This window comes from Protopterus annectens, chromosome 8.part0 (assembly GCF_019279795.1).
Source record: "Protopterus annectens isolate FY-2018-M chromosome 8.part0, PAN1.0, whole genome shotgun sequence".
Lineage (NCBI taxonomy): Eukaryota > Metazoa > Chordata > Ceratodontiformes > Protopteridae > Protopterus > Protopterus annectens.
Genome location: NC_056741.1, coordinates 195,904,691 through 195,919,565, shown reverse-complemented (window position 1 = coordinate 195,919,565; position 14,875 = coordinate 195,904,691). Strand labels below are relative to the sequence as shown.

At 37.5% G+C, this 14,875-nt stretch overlaps 1 protein-coding gene across 1 annotated transcript in view; it reads right to left on the bottom strand.

Annotated features, from left to right (window-relative positions):
* The window catches only part of LOC122808189 (antigen WC1.1-like), a 997,107-nt gene that overhangs the window by 972,391 nt on the left and 9,841 nt on the right, over positions 1-14,875 (bottom strand). The window contains exon 2 of the mRNA XM_044079157.1: positions 10,601-10,915. Within this exon, the coding sequence (XP_043935092.1) occupies positions 10,601-10,915 (315 nt within the window). The remainder of the gene's footprint in view (positions 1-10,600; positions 10,916-14,875) is intronic.

Genomic DNA, 14,875 nt, shown 5'->3' with positions numbered 1-14,875 from the left:
TAGCCACTCCTGCATGAAAAAACACATTTCATGTATCCCAGGGATACATTATTTATGTTGTATTTCTTGGTTTGTACAAACATTTGTTTGTGTGTGGGGGGGAGTTGGGGGAACCACCTCTCATATAGTACAACAGAATGTTGTGTGTTTCAAGTGCTTTATGTTGATAAATAGTACACTGACTGATTTTTTTTGAATGAATACATTACTTATGTGATATTAATTATTATCCTTCTCAGTTTTATGTCACATAGGATTATGGCATCCAGGCCTATAAATCCAGGAAACCCTCTTTCAGTGATGCTGAAAATGAGATCATAATACAGGCTCTGAGGTGGCATGGAGCCTTCCTGCTTGAGACAAGCCAAGGAAATACGGCTTCCAGATGGGAGATATGGAACAAATTAGTCATTGATGTAAATGCATTTGGTGGTTTTGGTCACATTTATTATCAGGTGCGGCATCAGGCCACTGATATGAGTTACACTGGCATGGAGGGGGGCGGCTACAATTGCATGTGAACAGCTGACTATGGGGGTGGCCCTGATATCAAGCCACTACTGATGCCAAATGAGTTACTGCCCACTGTCAGAGAACCTGACAGCCAGGGCTGCCTGTGCACCATGTGCTTGATGTTGGTGGTGATGTGGCTGGGAGGAAGAGCAGATTCAACCTTACTTATGGCAACATTCTATTGGCTTGTAGACTAAAATATAATTTTGCTGTTCTTGCTTGTGATACATGTTTTTTCTATCTGTATCTATTGATCATGTCATGCAGTTATACAAGTGAGTTGTTCAGTAAACATGGGTGTGGGTGGATGGCTCAGAAAGTTTCAGTTAGAGCTATTTCTTACAGGTCATATAGCTGATTATGTATTCACTGTCCCTGTGTTATTCCTATTGCGATGACTGATTGCTATCATTTCATTGCTTCATTTTTTCTAGGCACATCCTCCCTAGAAAGACTTGAGGCAGCTGCATATAATAAGCACTTTTTTCTTCTTTTTTGTTCTTACTAAGAATTATTTAGGTGAATTATCTGTATGTGTGATAAAGGTGTAATGGGTGTTTGTATTGGTGTTGCATCTGCAATTGTACTAACAGTGTTACTTTTTCTTCAGAAATTTTGGGTTAATATTTAGGGGAGTAATAATTTCATTCCTGTGTTGTTACTTTTAATCACAGGTGATCCTGACAATGGAAGTGTAGGACTCTTACCACCTGATGTTTGACTACCGGTAGGCTCTGATGATGTCGGCCAAACAGAAGCACAGTCAGGGAGGGGGATGCAGAGGTTGAATCTGACACTTAAGTTGTGACTCACACACCCCCTGGATTTCCTTCAGACAGAGTCAATATGCCTATGCATACCCATTCCACTGAGCCCTCAGACAGTGGAGAGGGTGATGGTAATGCAGTTGATCAGGGTAGTGTGGTTACTACAGTTTCAGTCCTGGTTGACTGTGGCCATAGCCAAAGTGTGGGTGAGGTGCCATCCAGGAGGGTCATACCTCTCAACCTCTTGAGCAAGAAATCTAGACAAAGCCATAAATAATGGGGGGATAAAGGTCCAAAAACAGGGACCATTTTTAAATATTGCTGTTACAAACTTAGAAAGTTGATAGAATAACATGTTTTGCATTAGCATGAATTTTCTGAGAAGCATGACGTCTGAAACTCAAATGTCTGGCATTATTTTCTGACTGCAATTTTAATGGCCTGCCAATGATTTGCCAGACAACTACAATTTTATGAAAAACAGACCAAAAATATGTGGCAAAAATCTGGGCATTGTGTGAAAATCTGTACAGTTGAGAGGTGTAAGGAGGGCTGTTAGGGGTGATTGAAGGAGAGCTGTTGTGAACCCTCCACTTGATGCTGGTGTGTTATTATGTGCTACTCAATCTATTTTTAGGGCCTCCTGCCCCCACCAACCCCCACCCTGTGCAAATAATGATAACTGTGCCATCACCTTGTTTCTATCTTTTGGATTCAGGGTTACTTAAGCATGTTGTCAGGTGCACAGTGTAGACAGCTAAATGAGTACTTAGGATATATATCGGTGATATTACTCTGAAATGTTTTCAGATTTCTTATAGCACTCTAGTGTTGTGATTCCTACCTTGAAATTGCTGATATGAAAGACATGCTTATTGCTCCACTTGTGAGAATGCAGGGATAAGTAGAGTTTGGACTGATTTTTCTATACTAGGTATTTTAGATGTATGAGTCTTGTTAGCTGATAAACTGCACTGCATATTTATGTATTATATAAGCCATTTATGACATATATTGATGTCATTGCTAGGCAACTTACACACATTCTACTTGAGTACATTTTCAAGTAACAGCATGCAAGTATCTGCCAATCATTTGTGTTCTTACCCATTTATTTTCCTGTTTAAGGTTTAACACTTACCTTGATAGTCCTGCAGGTACAACTGTTGTAATTTAAGGCTGACTGTCTGATGCTAGCAGTATCCAGCCATTACATGGGTAAATAAAGGTTGTGAGCATTGGGTGGCATTAGTTTTACTGTATATATGTATACAGGATGAAACTGTACCCCTTAGGTAGTCAGTGAAAAAATATTTTGAAATTTACTTGCTTACTTGGTGCACATGGTGTGATGGATCTGCAGTGTTCTTATGACACTCAGTCTTGCTGGCTGGATTCTTGCTAAAATTCAAAGTCTGATTATATTTGCATTCACAGTCTGTTGCATACAGAAACTTGCAGAATATACACTGATGAGAGAATATACTTTGCAGCATCAACTTTAAAGAGCAGTAACAAATAACTTTTTATAATAAATCAAACAAAACCACGTTGCAGCTTAAAAGTACTGTTCCAACTTTACTTCTCATATAGTACAGATGATGTAAGAGATATAACATTTACCTCAGAACACCAAATGTGTTCCTACCATATCCCTAAACAACTGGATTTATACAGCTCTTTATATACTCTTTTTGAACATATTTTGGAGAATTGCTTATCCTGAAGAAACAATACTAAACTTCCTTGTTTAACAATGTCTTGTAAGAGACCAGCTTTTCTGACAGTGTGAATATCCTGTAACAGTGTCCTGATGTCCATGTAGAAAAACATATTTTTGAGAAAACACATTGTCCTGTATTCTATTTGAATCTGTGTATATGACCATATGTTCTTGTACCAATGCTGATAAGCATATCCTGTTTTTTATGAAGAAAAACATATTTTTGAGAAAACACATTGTCAGAGATCAGCTTTTCTGACAGTGTGAACATCCTGTATTTTATTTGGATCTTTGTATAAAAAAAATCTGTTCTTATGTCATATCCTGATTTTCCATGCAGAAAAACATGTCATTGTTCTTTAAAAGCAGATTTTGCATTTTTGTTCTTGCATACATCCTGCTTTGAGTCTGTAAGGGAATAATGTCCATTCAGCAGATTCCTTTTCCAAGCCATGGTCATTTAGTATGACTGCTGATCATATTTTACTTAAACTTTGTTTCTGCATTTAAGCAAGCCTTTTCTTTCAGCATATTTACAACATAATTAATTTCAGATTTATATTCATAAAATCTAACAATTCCCTCTGTTTTTAAACATACTCAAAACATTTTATATAGAAAACACAAGAAACAAACCTTTAGTTTGATACAACAAATCAAAATGCAATTTTACATAGTTAATACAATGATATTAAAGTATTACTGCCAAAACTGAATGTATTTAACAACTTTTTCTTTTGCAGACCATTCTGTGAAAATATTTTATCAGTTATGAGCTGTGTCTGCTTTAATGTTATTTATTTATTTTTTTTAACATGATCAATTTATTCTTTTGCAATCACAGAATTTAATTTATGACTTAGAATTGTTTCATTAACTCTTTGCAGCTGTTGAATTAACTATAAGAGACAGTAACCATGTGTTACTGCAAGCATTTATACACTGCTGAAAACACACAATTTCAATGTCATTTTAACCATAACATTGTGGTCATGTCTTTGAACTGCCCATTAACATCTTGATAAAGTACTGAACTGGGCTTAGATAATAAATATTTGAAAGCAGTTATTTTACTGTGGTAAAACCAATGATATTACAACTTGACAAATTACTTTTGAACTTATTACGATGTATCCTGTACAGTATGTATTTACACAGACTGTTTGCTATTCATGCATTTCAATCTAGTAGGTACCCTGGACCCATTTTTTATTAAATATGGTTTTCACACATATTTATTACTAGACATTAATCTCATTTGTACTGAATTCGTCTGCATTTGTACATACAATGACTATAAAGTACATTTAGTCTAATCTTACAAATTTAATAACATTAATATTAAGCAAAATCTTGGAAAATGTTTGTCTCTTTAGAAATATCTAGTGGAATTGATACCAAATTCATATGTCCTGTTATTTTAAACTACATACTCAACAATTATTAAAAATATTCATGCTTTTTATACCAACATTGTTTTGCCAAAACATATTAAAAATAGTGACCATTCTTGCTATTAGAAACATTTATGCATTTTTGCATATCTTTATTCTCTCTTGTATAGCTGTAATCAGTTTTAAGCCATCTCTTGTTTTTTTAAACCATCTCTTGTATAGCTTTACGTTTAACAGGCTGTAAATATAATTTAATTCTAAACAATACAATAATAACCATTATGATAGCTATTAACAACTTGTAAAATATCTTATCCTGTCAGGTTTAATCCAGTTTACCAGTATTTCTAATACACTAATACCTGTTTTTTCCTCTCCCTAAAAGAGTATTGTCAAGAAGGAATGAGATATTTTTTCCTGTAGCTTTATTTTAGATCCTTATTATTTATTTTTATGTAGCTTTATTTCAGACCCTTGTCACAGTCTGTTTATACAGTCAGTGTAAAACTGAGAAAGTGCCCCTCCCCCTGCAGTACTTCAGCACTGTTTTCCTGCCCTATGCTGAAAGAATAGAATGTATGTCAGCCTAAGACTATGGTTATACATTATTATAGACCCCTGTCTGATTTGATAATTTTTTCTAAAGCTTTTGCTGTTTACTACCTCTACCTCTAGTAGGTATTTACACCCTCCTGCATAATTGATTTGAACTGTATATATACTATAGCCCATTTGCTGGCTGTACTTGATGCAACTGAGGTTTTTTCTGTCCTTTTAACATTTACTTGCAAACAGATTATAAGTGACATCTATGCACAATTGTGACATTTTATTACAATTACCAAATAGTGTTGCCTGTAAATATTTTAACAATTATGTTTTAATAACAATGATGCTTTAGAAAAACTCAAGCTACTTATCTGGCAATCAGTCTTGTTGTTTATCTTATCTTTTCAGCATTTCCTGTAACTATTCATTCAGTCTAGGAAGGTCTGAGCTCACATTTCATACTCTATAAACTATAGTTAATTCTTTTGGCATGTTTCCTTTAATGTGATTGTGATATGCATAACTATGCATTTATACTACATTACAATTAGCTTACATGGATTTCAATATTTTTTATTATTTATCTATTTAACTATTTAACTGTCCTGCCATTAATTTTACAAAAACTGTTTGAATAATACCATCTGTGATTTTCTTTTTAAAATTCAGAACTTTAACTGTTTGGTGTTACTATATAATTATAAACAAATTGTAAAAAACAAAATGGATATTAGTTTAACCAACACATTTATATTTATATTATTTATATTTGCTGTTGTCTGACTGTTATTCTTGTGTATTGTAACAGATGTACTCTAGATGAAAAGAACATACATGCATGTCTGTCTTGTATCTGTATATCTTTATACAAGCATGTCAGTCTTGTGACTTTAAATTTTAACTCATCTATTTTTATTTAATTTTATACACTAGAACAGTTTTGTTTACCTTTTGACTATGCTAATGAATGGCATTCATATGCTTTACTTTACTGTAGTACTGATAGATGTCTTGCTTTAACTGAATGAAAGTAAAACATTTAAGAATGATTTGTCCAGACATCAGATCCTACCATCCTACCATGTATGTTTAACCATTTTCAAAACATAAACATATTATAAAATATATTTCTTTTGCACAGATTAACTGTGTATGCAGGACGTTTTTAGTCTTTGTCAGTTCAGCTAATTTATTTTCTTTATCCTGCAACTGCAGTTGAATAGTTTCCTGTAATATTGTATGGTCTTTCTGACATTTTTAGTAAGCTGTTCTGCTGAATTTGAAACTCCTATGCCCTTTTGAAAAGATGTGTGTATAACTTGTCTAAGTTTCCTGAACTCATTGTGTCTGTCTTTTAGAAGTTTATTACATTTCTTTGTAACAAAATGTACTAGAGTTTCTATCAGTAACTGATTTGACTGTTGTTGCAACTCTGAAATAAACCTTTTGCATCTGGTGACAGAACATAACTGTTCAACATCAGAATGTAATGAAAACACTTTACCCTTAGTTAATTCTTCAGATCTGTCTTTACAGTCTATTTTTATATTTGCAATATGATGCAATATTTTTTTATGACATAATACACAAAATGCAGTTTTTGTTGAATCACACAATAAACATTTGTCATATTTCACATGATTTTCTTTGAGATACCAGTCAAATATTGTAATACATTTGCATAATGCCTTACTATCAACCTGCCCTAATAAGGTTTTACATTTACTAATGTGCTGTGTATACCAACATAGCAATTTACTAAAGTTTGGTTTACTCCTGCATGAATTATAAATCATATCCATACTGTCTAGTAATATACAACCTGTCTAGGAATACAGAAACTATATATGAATATACAACCTGTCTTAAGAATATACAACTCTGTTTAACATCATCCACACTAAATATGTGACACAGAAAAAAGTCTTACCAGTTAGCAAGAAAACAGGTGATCAGGCTGCTATTGCAGATGGCTGGAAATTTTTCAAAGTCACTTGAGAAGCTGGGAAAGCACAACAGGCAGTGGACTGATGGGCTAGTGGATATCCCCCTTTTCTTGAAGAATTTATGGCACTGCGAATTTCTTGAACTAGTCTCACTCCGGATTGTAGACGTCTAAAAAACTTTACTACTGCAAGCTGCATAAACTGGAATACTTCTGTTCAGAATTGACACATACGTACAAATGTTAGTTACTGCAATTTGACTGAAGTGACCCTCTGCAGGGCTTACCATCACTCCTCCTGTGTTTGAATGCAGATTGTAGGTTCAAATGCAGGCTAGCTTGCCATTGAAAAATTATATGGTGCTAGTCACTCAGCTGCCTCGCCATTGAAAAAATATTTTGAGCTGCTCTCTGCTTACTTCTGCTTGCTTGCTTGCTTACTGTGGGATTTGAAGTCTTCTTAAGACACTCATTCTTGCTGGCTGGATTCTTGCTAAAATTCAAAGTCTGATTATATTTGCATTCACAGTCTGTTGCATACAGAAACTTGCAGAATATACACTGATGAGAGAATATACTTTGCAGCATCAACTTTAAAGAGCAGTAACAAATAACTTTTTATAATAAATCAAACGAAACCACGTTGCAGCTTAAAAGTACTGTTCCAACTTTACTTCTCATATAGTACAGATGATGTGAGAGATATAACATTTACCTCAGAACACCAAATGTGTTCCTACCATATCCCTAAACAACTGGATTTATACAGCTCTTTATATACTCTTTTTGAACATATTTTGGAGAATTGCTTATCCTGTAGAAACAATACTAAACTTCCTTGTTTAACAATGTCTTGTAAGAGACCAGCTTTTCTGACAGTGTGAATATCCTGTAACAGTGTCCTGATGTCCATGTAGAAAAACATATTTTTGAGAAAACACATTGTCCTGTATTCTATTTGAATCTGTGTATATGACCATATGTTCTTGTACCAATGCTGATAAGCATATCCTGTTTTTTATGAAGAAAAACATATTTTTGAGAAAACACGTTGTCAGAGATCAGCTTTTCTGACAGTGTGAACATCCTGTATTTTATTTGGATCTTTGTATAAAAAAACATCTGTTCTTATGTCATATCCTGATTTTCCATGCAGAAAAACATGTCATTGTTCTTTAAAAGCAGATTTTGCATTTTTGTTCTTGCATACATCCTGCTTTGAGTCTGTAAGGGAATAATGTCCATTCAGCAGATTCCTTTTCCAAGCCATGGTCATTTAGTATGACTGCTGATCATATTTTACTTAAACTTTGTTTCTGCATTTAAGCAAGCCTTTTCTTTCAGCATATTTACAACATAATTAATTTCAGATTTATATTCATAAAATCTAACAGTCAGCATGTGTGCTATCTTTTGCCTCTTGCCTAGGGTGAAGGCATATTGTGCATGCCTAGATCTACCACACACAGCAGCTGGGATTCCCCCTCTAATGCCTCACTAACATGTGGCTGTGGGGACCTTGCCAATGTTGGTGGAATATTTGCTCCTAACTCTTGGTGTTCCTGTTACAGCTGTTTTTGCAGGATATTGTGTAGGATAGCACAGGCTGCAATAATTTCAGCACAAGTACTGTGATCATACAGCAGAGCACCCCCTGATGTATCTAGGCATTGACACTGTGACTTCAGCAGCCCAAACACACACTCTATGATATTACTTGTTTGAGCATGTGCCTAATTATAGTGTGAGTGTGTTTGTTGGCATTTCTGATGGTCTTCATCAGCCATGGTTCAAGTGCATCCTTTGCATCCCCCAGTAAATGACATTGTGGGATATCACCTCTGGAAAACCTCTGGTAGAGTTGTGAGCTGTGCCAGATATGGGAGTCATGGTAGCTGCCAGAGTTGTCAATACACACACATTTGGGATGATTCCCTCAGTATTGCACACAACCTGGCAGTTTATTTATTGATTTATTTAACATTTGTTTACCAAGAAAGTCTGACTAGGGCAGAGCCTATTTTCAGTAGATGTCATGGGGAAAATGTTCCAGATACATGTTATGGTAAGGTGGAAGGAAACCAGACCACCCGTAGGAAACTCACATGAATGTATGGAAGACATACAGACTCCACACAGAGGCATCCCAGCCAATAATCAAACTGGAAGACCTCTTGCAGTGAGGTGACACATCTACACCACTGTTCCATCAATGGAGCAGAACCCTTTCTATTGACACAGACCCTTCCCTGCTCCCCAGGTAGTGCTTTGATCTCAACATGAGGTCAGGTTACAGCACCCAAGACTTTAGGAAAGTGTGCTATGTGGTGGAAATCCTGCATAGTTCTAGCTCTGTCCTCACAAGTACAGGGAAATCTATATAGTCACTGTTATGCTGTAGCATAGCATTCAGGAATTGATGTAGGATTCTGGATCCTGATGCCTGTGACACCTCTAACATGCCCTGTGTGGGTCTCTGAAAGGTTCCTGTAGCTAGTACTTTAAGTGCTACACATACCTTTGTCTCTACAGGTATTGGTTACCATCGAATTGCCCTTGTTCTCGGGTGAGGACGACAGAGGTTGTAGAGTTTTTGGAGTGTGTCTCTATCCACCCTGCAGTGCTCTACTATTTCCACATCATGCAGGCCATGAAAAGACTCTAAATAACCTTTGTGTCCATGCCTGAGGTTTGTCAGCATTAGCAGCATAGATCTGAGCCTGCTGCACACGCACACACAGAAGAGCAGCAGCAGCCCCTAAAATTCTTTTCTTCTAGTGTAGTTTCCTTGGCTGTATTCCAGTAAGTTTTGGAATGCAAGGCAAAAGGCTACACTAAATATACACGACTGCTTTATAGCTTGTTGAATAACTCTGATATCTTGGATTGGCTGATGTAGCAAACACTTGAGCTGCTTATGCAATAATTAGCACATCACTATGTTTACCATGTTTGCGCAGCTCAATGCATTGTGTAGAGCCGCTTACTGAATAGAATCAGTGCACTATCATGTGCACATCCCAGATTTTAGTGAGCCGTGTAGGGGGTTTTGAATCCTGCCCTCTGTGTTATCATAGAATTTTGTATACGTATGCCTCATTCTATGTTGTCATATTGTTTTGTATAATTATTTATCTAACATTATATATTGTTATATTGTTTTCTGTAAGTAGAAGAAGAAAATTAATAATAATCAATTTGCTGTCAATTTCTAATTGTTTCATTGCCAGAGATATGGAATATAATTTTTCTTCCCCAGGATTTCATGAATGTGACTGAGAAGTGGACTAACCTCATTTGGCAGATTATTTCATAGATTATAAATACTTATTCTCAGCACTGACAACTGCCTGCTTGATTTATCTCCTGAAAATGGAAAATATTCAGTGTTATGAGGAGTTGTTGTATATCCATGTTTTAGGTTATCAGCACTGAAACATTATTTAGACAAATGTGAAACTAAATACATTGGCTGGTGGAAAAATAATACAGATACAGCAGTCCAAATATCACTGAATTAGCAATAATGGAAGTCAGTCTTAGTCTATCTTTAGAACCAGCCCCATTTCCTCCACTTAAACTCTAACTGTTCTTCATTGTATGCTAAAAGTTATCACTACAAACATCCAGATAAAGTATTCAGATCATAGATGAAGTCTAAAATAACTGTCCAAAAGCAGGACAATATATCTGAGTTAATAACACTTACCTCTACATATTAATCCAACATCATCTGCATGTGAACAGTTGTAAAGCTCTGTAGATGACAGATTGCAAAAGGCTAGATGTGATTCATTCCCTTTGCACTGGATATTATAATGCAGTATTGTATCCGTTCCTTTCCCAAAGTGGGAACCTTTTAGTATAGCTTTTGGATGTTCACACCCCAGTTCATAGCAGATTACAGAAGCATCCATGAGGTCAAAATATTGGTGACATACTGTGTGCCAGATCTTGTTGTACTTTATTTCAACTCTTCCTTGGCACTTGTTATGTTCTTCGACAAGTCTTACTTCCTTGTGTGCTAATAATGGAAAAAACATACAAAGTATTTATTAATTTGGTGTTACTTTTAATCAATGTGGTTGAATAGCATTCTATCTTTTTGTAGTCAATCAGTCTTAAGTTGCCAAATGGAAGACCAGATGATGCAAACATGCTATATTCTTGGTGTGTTTTGATATATGAAGTAAGAAACAAAAGAAAAAGCATTAAGCATAAAGTATTCTTTAATATTTCTACAGTTATAATCATAGTATACAAGGTCAAGAGTGAGGAGGAACAATGTCCACAATATAGAAGAAGAAAGAGTTTGTAGAGCTGGTGAACATTGTACAAAAGGATCTATAGCTAAACACAGAGTTGATTTTTTATTATGACTAACTTCATTAAAAGTAAACAGTCAACATTATTGAATGAAAGAAAAAAATACAAACCATCTGTACCACTAACATTTCTGCATTTTTATATATGTTGTTAGATTGCATAATGTACGTGAAGAGAAATGTCCTCACCCACTCTTCTGTGATCTTACTCTGTGTAATAGGTTCATAGGTTCATAGGTTCGTACTAGGCTATCTGTCCTAAGGCATTTATAAGCCTAGCCAGAGTGTATGTGGCTTATACCACCCCTTAGGATGAGAATACTACGCCCTTTTAGGGTTTAGTTTACTATGCCTCTGTCTAGCAGTGACACAGAGATGACCCCCGGGGTAAACCTACGATCTCCCATCCACTCGTCGAGATTTCTCTTGAATAGAGTCAGTGAGGGGCTCTGCCTAACATGGACTGGGATTCTGTTCCAGAGTGTAGGGAGCCTCTGGGTTATGAATCTGTCCCTCCAGCACGTCCTATTTATTTCTGTGTTGAGGTTTAAGTCACTTGTTCTCGTGGCTCTGATGGATTTGAATTTTCTGAGGTGGAGCATGTCCATTAATTCAGGATTGGACATGGCCTTGTACGTCAGGCACAGATCACCTCTGAGTAGTCGGTATGCGACTGAATAGAGCTGGAGTTTTTTCAGTCGGGCAGCATATGACATATGTTTAAGACCCTTTATCCTCTTGGTGAGGAACTTTTGGGGGTCTTTCCAACTGCTGCAGGTATCGGGTGAGATACATCCCAAATGGGGCATTGTACTCAATCATTGGCCTGATAAGAGAAGAGTACAGGGGCACAATGACCTCTCTTGATCTAGATGTGAAACCCTTCATGATAAGGTGGGCAATAATGAAGGTCTTCCTAACCACTTTGGCAATGTGTGTGTCAAATGAGAGGTTACTGTCAACCTGGGTCCCTAGGTCCCTGATTACCTCTTCCGTACTTAATGGATTACCGCCTATGTGGTAATTTGTCGGTACCTTGTTTTTCCCAAAGGGTATGACTATACATTTTTTGGCGTTCAGCTTAAGGCCATGGCTCTGGCACCAATTATCCATTTCTATGAGGCCTCTCTGAAGGATGTTTGTGTCCGCTGGAGTATCAATTATGGCACCCAGTTTGCAGTCATCTGTCATCAAAACTGTAGTTGACAACAGCAGGACTCCAGTGCACATAAGTGATGCTACAATATGCTAAGGTGAACTACTTGTAAGGTTAAAAAAGGAGAGATGGAGAAAGGGGTGAAAGTGGTTCAAAATAATTTATCTGCCTTGAAAGCAAGAGAATTATTGTCATTATCAGTGTGGGAATCTGAATAATGTGATTAGGAAACAATTCATTAGAACCTATTGCCCCCCCCCCCCCACCTACTGCATGTACTTATAGGTTCATAGGTTCATAGGTAAGTACTAGGCTATCTGCCCATGGGCATTTATAAGCCTAGCCACAGAGTGATGGCTTTCGCCTCCCCATTAGATTAGTAACCTGGGCCTCTGTCAACAGGGCTCCTGAAGTGATCCCAGGGTAGAACTTACGATTACCCATCCACTCATCAAGATTTCTCTTGAAGAGGGTCAGAGAGGAGCTCTGTTGAATATGGATTGGAATTCTATTCCAGAGTGAGGGGAGTCGCTGGGACAGGAATCTATCCCTCCAGCATGTCCTGTTTAATGTTGTACATAGGTTCAAGTCGCTAGAACGAGTGGTTCTGAGGGATCTCGTTTTTTTGATGTGAAGCATGTCCATTAGTTCAGGGTCTGACATGGCCCTATAGATCAGGCATAGGTCACCTCTGAGCAGACGGTAAGCGACTGAGAAGAGCTGGAGCTTTTTTAGTTGTGCTTCATAGGGTAATTGTTTAAGGCCCTTAATCCTCTTAGTGAGGTACTTCTGTGGTCTTTCTAGTTGTTGCAGGTGTCTAGTGAGGTACATCCCAAATGGGGCATTGTACTTTATTATGGGCCTAATGAGTGAGGAGTAAAGGGGCACAATCACCTCCTTGGATCTGGATGAAAAACCTTTTGTGATCACGTGTGCCACATAAAAGGATTTCCTGACCATTTTGGCTATGTGGTTATCAAAGGAGAGCATGCTATCTACTCGGGTACCCTGGTCCCTAATTACTTCTTCTGTACTTAGTGGATTCCCATCTATGTGGTAGTTTGTAGGTACTTTGTTTTTCCCAAATGGGATTACTATGCATTTTTTGGCATTTAGCATGAGGCCGTGACTTTGACACCAGGTGTTTGTCTCTGTGAGACCCTTTTGCAGGATGTCTGTGTCAGCTGGAGAGTCAATTATTGCACCCAATTTACAGTCATCTGCGAACTTGGTTAGCCACAGTCCCTCTGCCTTTGCCTGTACTTCGGAGAAATATATACCAAACAGGAGGGGTCCCAGGACTGAGCCCTGTGGGACTCCGCTTGTGACTGGTTTAGAGTCAGACATGGCGCCTGCCACTCTTACCGTGTGGGTTCTGTCTGAGAGACAATTAGCAACCCATCTCATGACATGGGAATTGATATTTAGGCTGGTGAGTTTATCTATGATTCCTGAGTGTGGGATGGTGTCGAACCCCTTAGCGAGGTCCAGATATGCTGTGTGGACCACTTTCCCTTCATCTATGGCCTTGGTGACTGTTTCGAAGAAGTCGACCAAGTTTAGGAGGCAAGATCTGCCTTTAACAAAGCCGAACTGGGTGGGGTCCAGTGTCTGGAGGTTCCCAATGTCCCTGTTAATGAGCTCCATGATAATGCATTCCATGGCTTTGCAGACCAAGCTAGTCAAGCTTATAGGTGATAGTTTCCAGGGTCAGTTGTGGCACCACCTTTGTGGAGTGGTACGACTGTTGCTGTACGCCATTCTTTGGGTACATAGCCTGTAGAGAGGCTGAGTTTGAATAGTGATTTGAGATGGGGGGTTAGTTCATTTTGAAGCTCGTGTAAGACACAACCTGGGATAGCATCTGGTCCCATTGATGCTGTGTTTTTGGCCTTTGCAAGGGCTGTCTTTACTTGTGCGTCTGAGATATCTGGAGTGCCACATTCTTCTGGGATGGGTGCTAGCCCCTTTGGTGGAGGGGGGGTGAAGTTTGCACTGAACTTGTCAGCCGGGATGTTGGCAATGTTGGTTGGTTCAGTGTATTTATGGCCATTATGCACTAGCTTGGAGCATATCTGAGAGTTTGCCCCTAGACTCTTGACATAGTTAAAGAAGGCCTTGTGGTTATCCTTAGAGTCATTGGCTATTTTTCTTTCGAAGTTGGCCTTGGATGATTTAATGAGGGAGCATAGTTTTTTACTGATGTTAATCAGAGATGCCTTCTTATATTGGGATTTTGTTCTGTCTTGCAGGAGTTTCCTCCTTTTGTTGTAAAGTTTATTTATGGCCGCACATGATAAGAGTATTAGGCAATATTTGTAAGGCCTTCTGTTACACAATTATCTTGCTGTATGTTATGTTTAAAATCTATTTAATCTTTGTCTGTTACTGTCACATACAGAATGGAACTGAAAACTTTAGCTCATAAATAAAAGGCAAAAACATGATATTCCAAACTCTGCAGGATGCTAGGAAACATGATCTTGATCACATACCCATCACA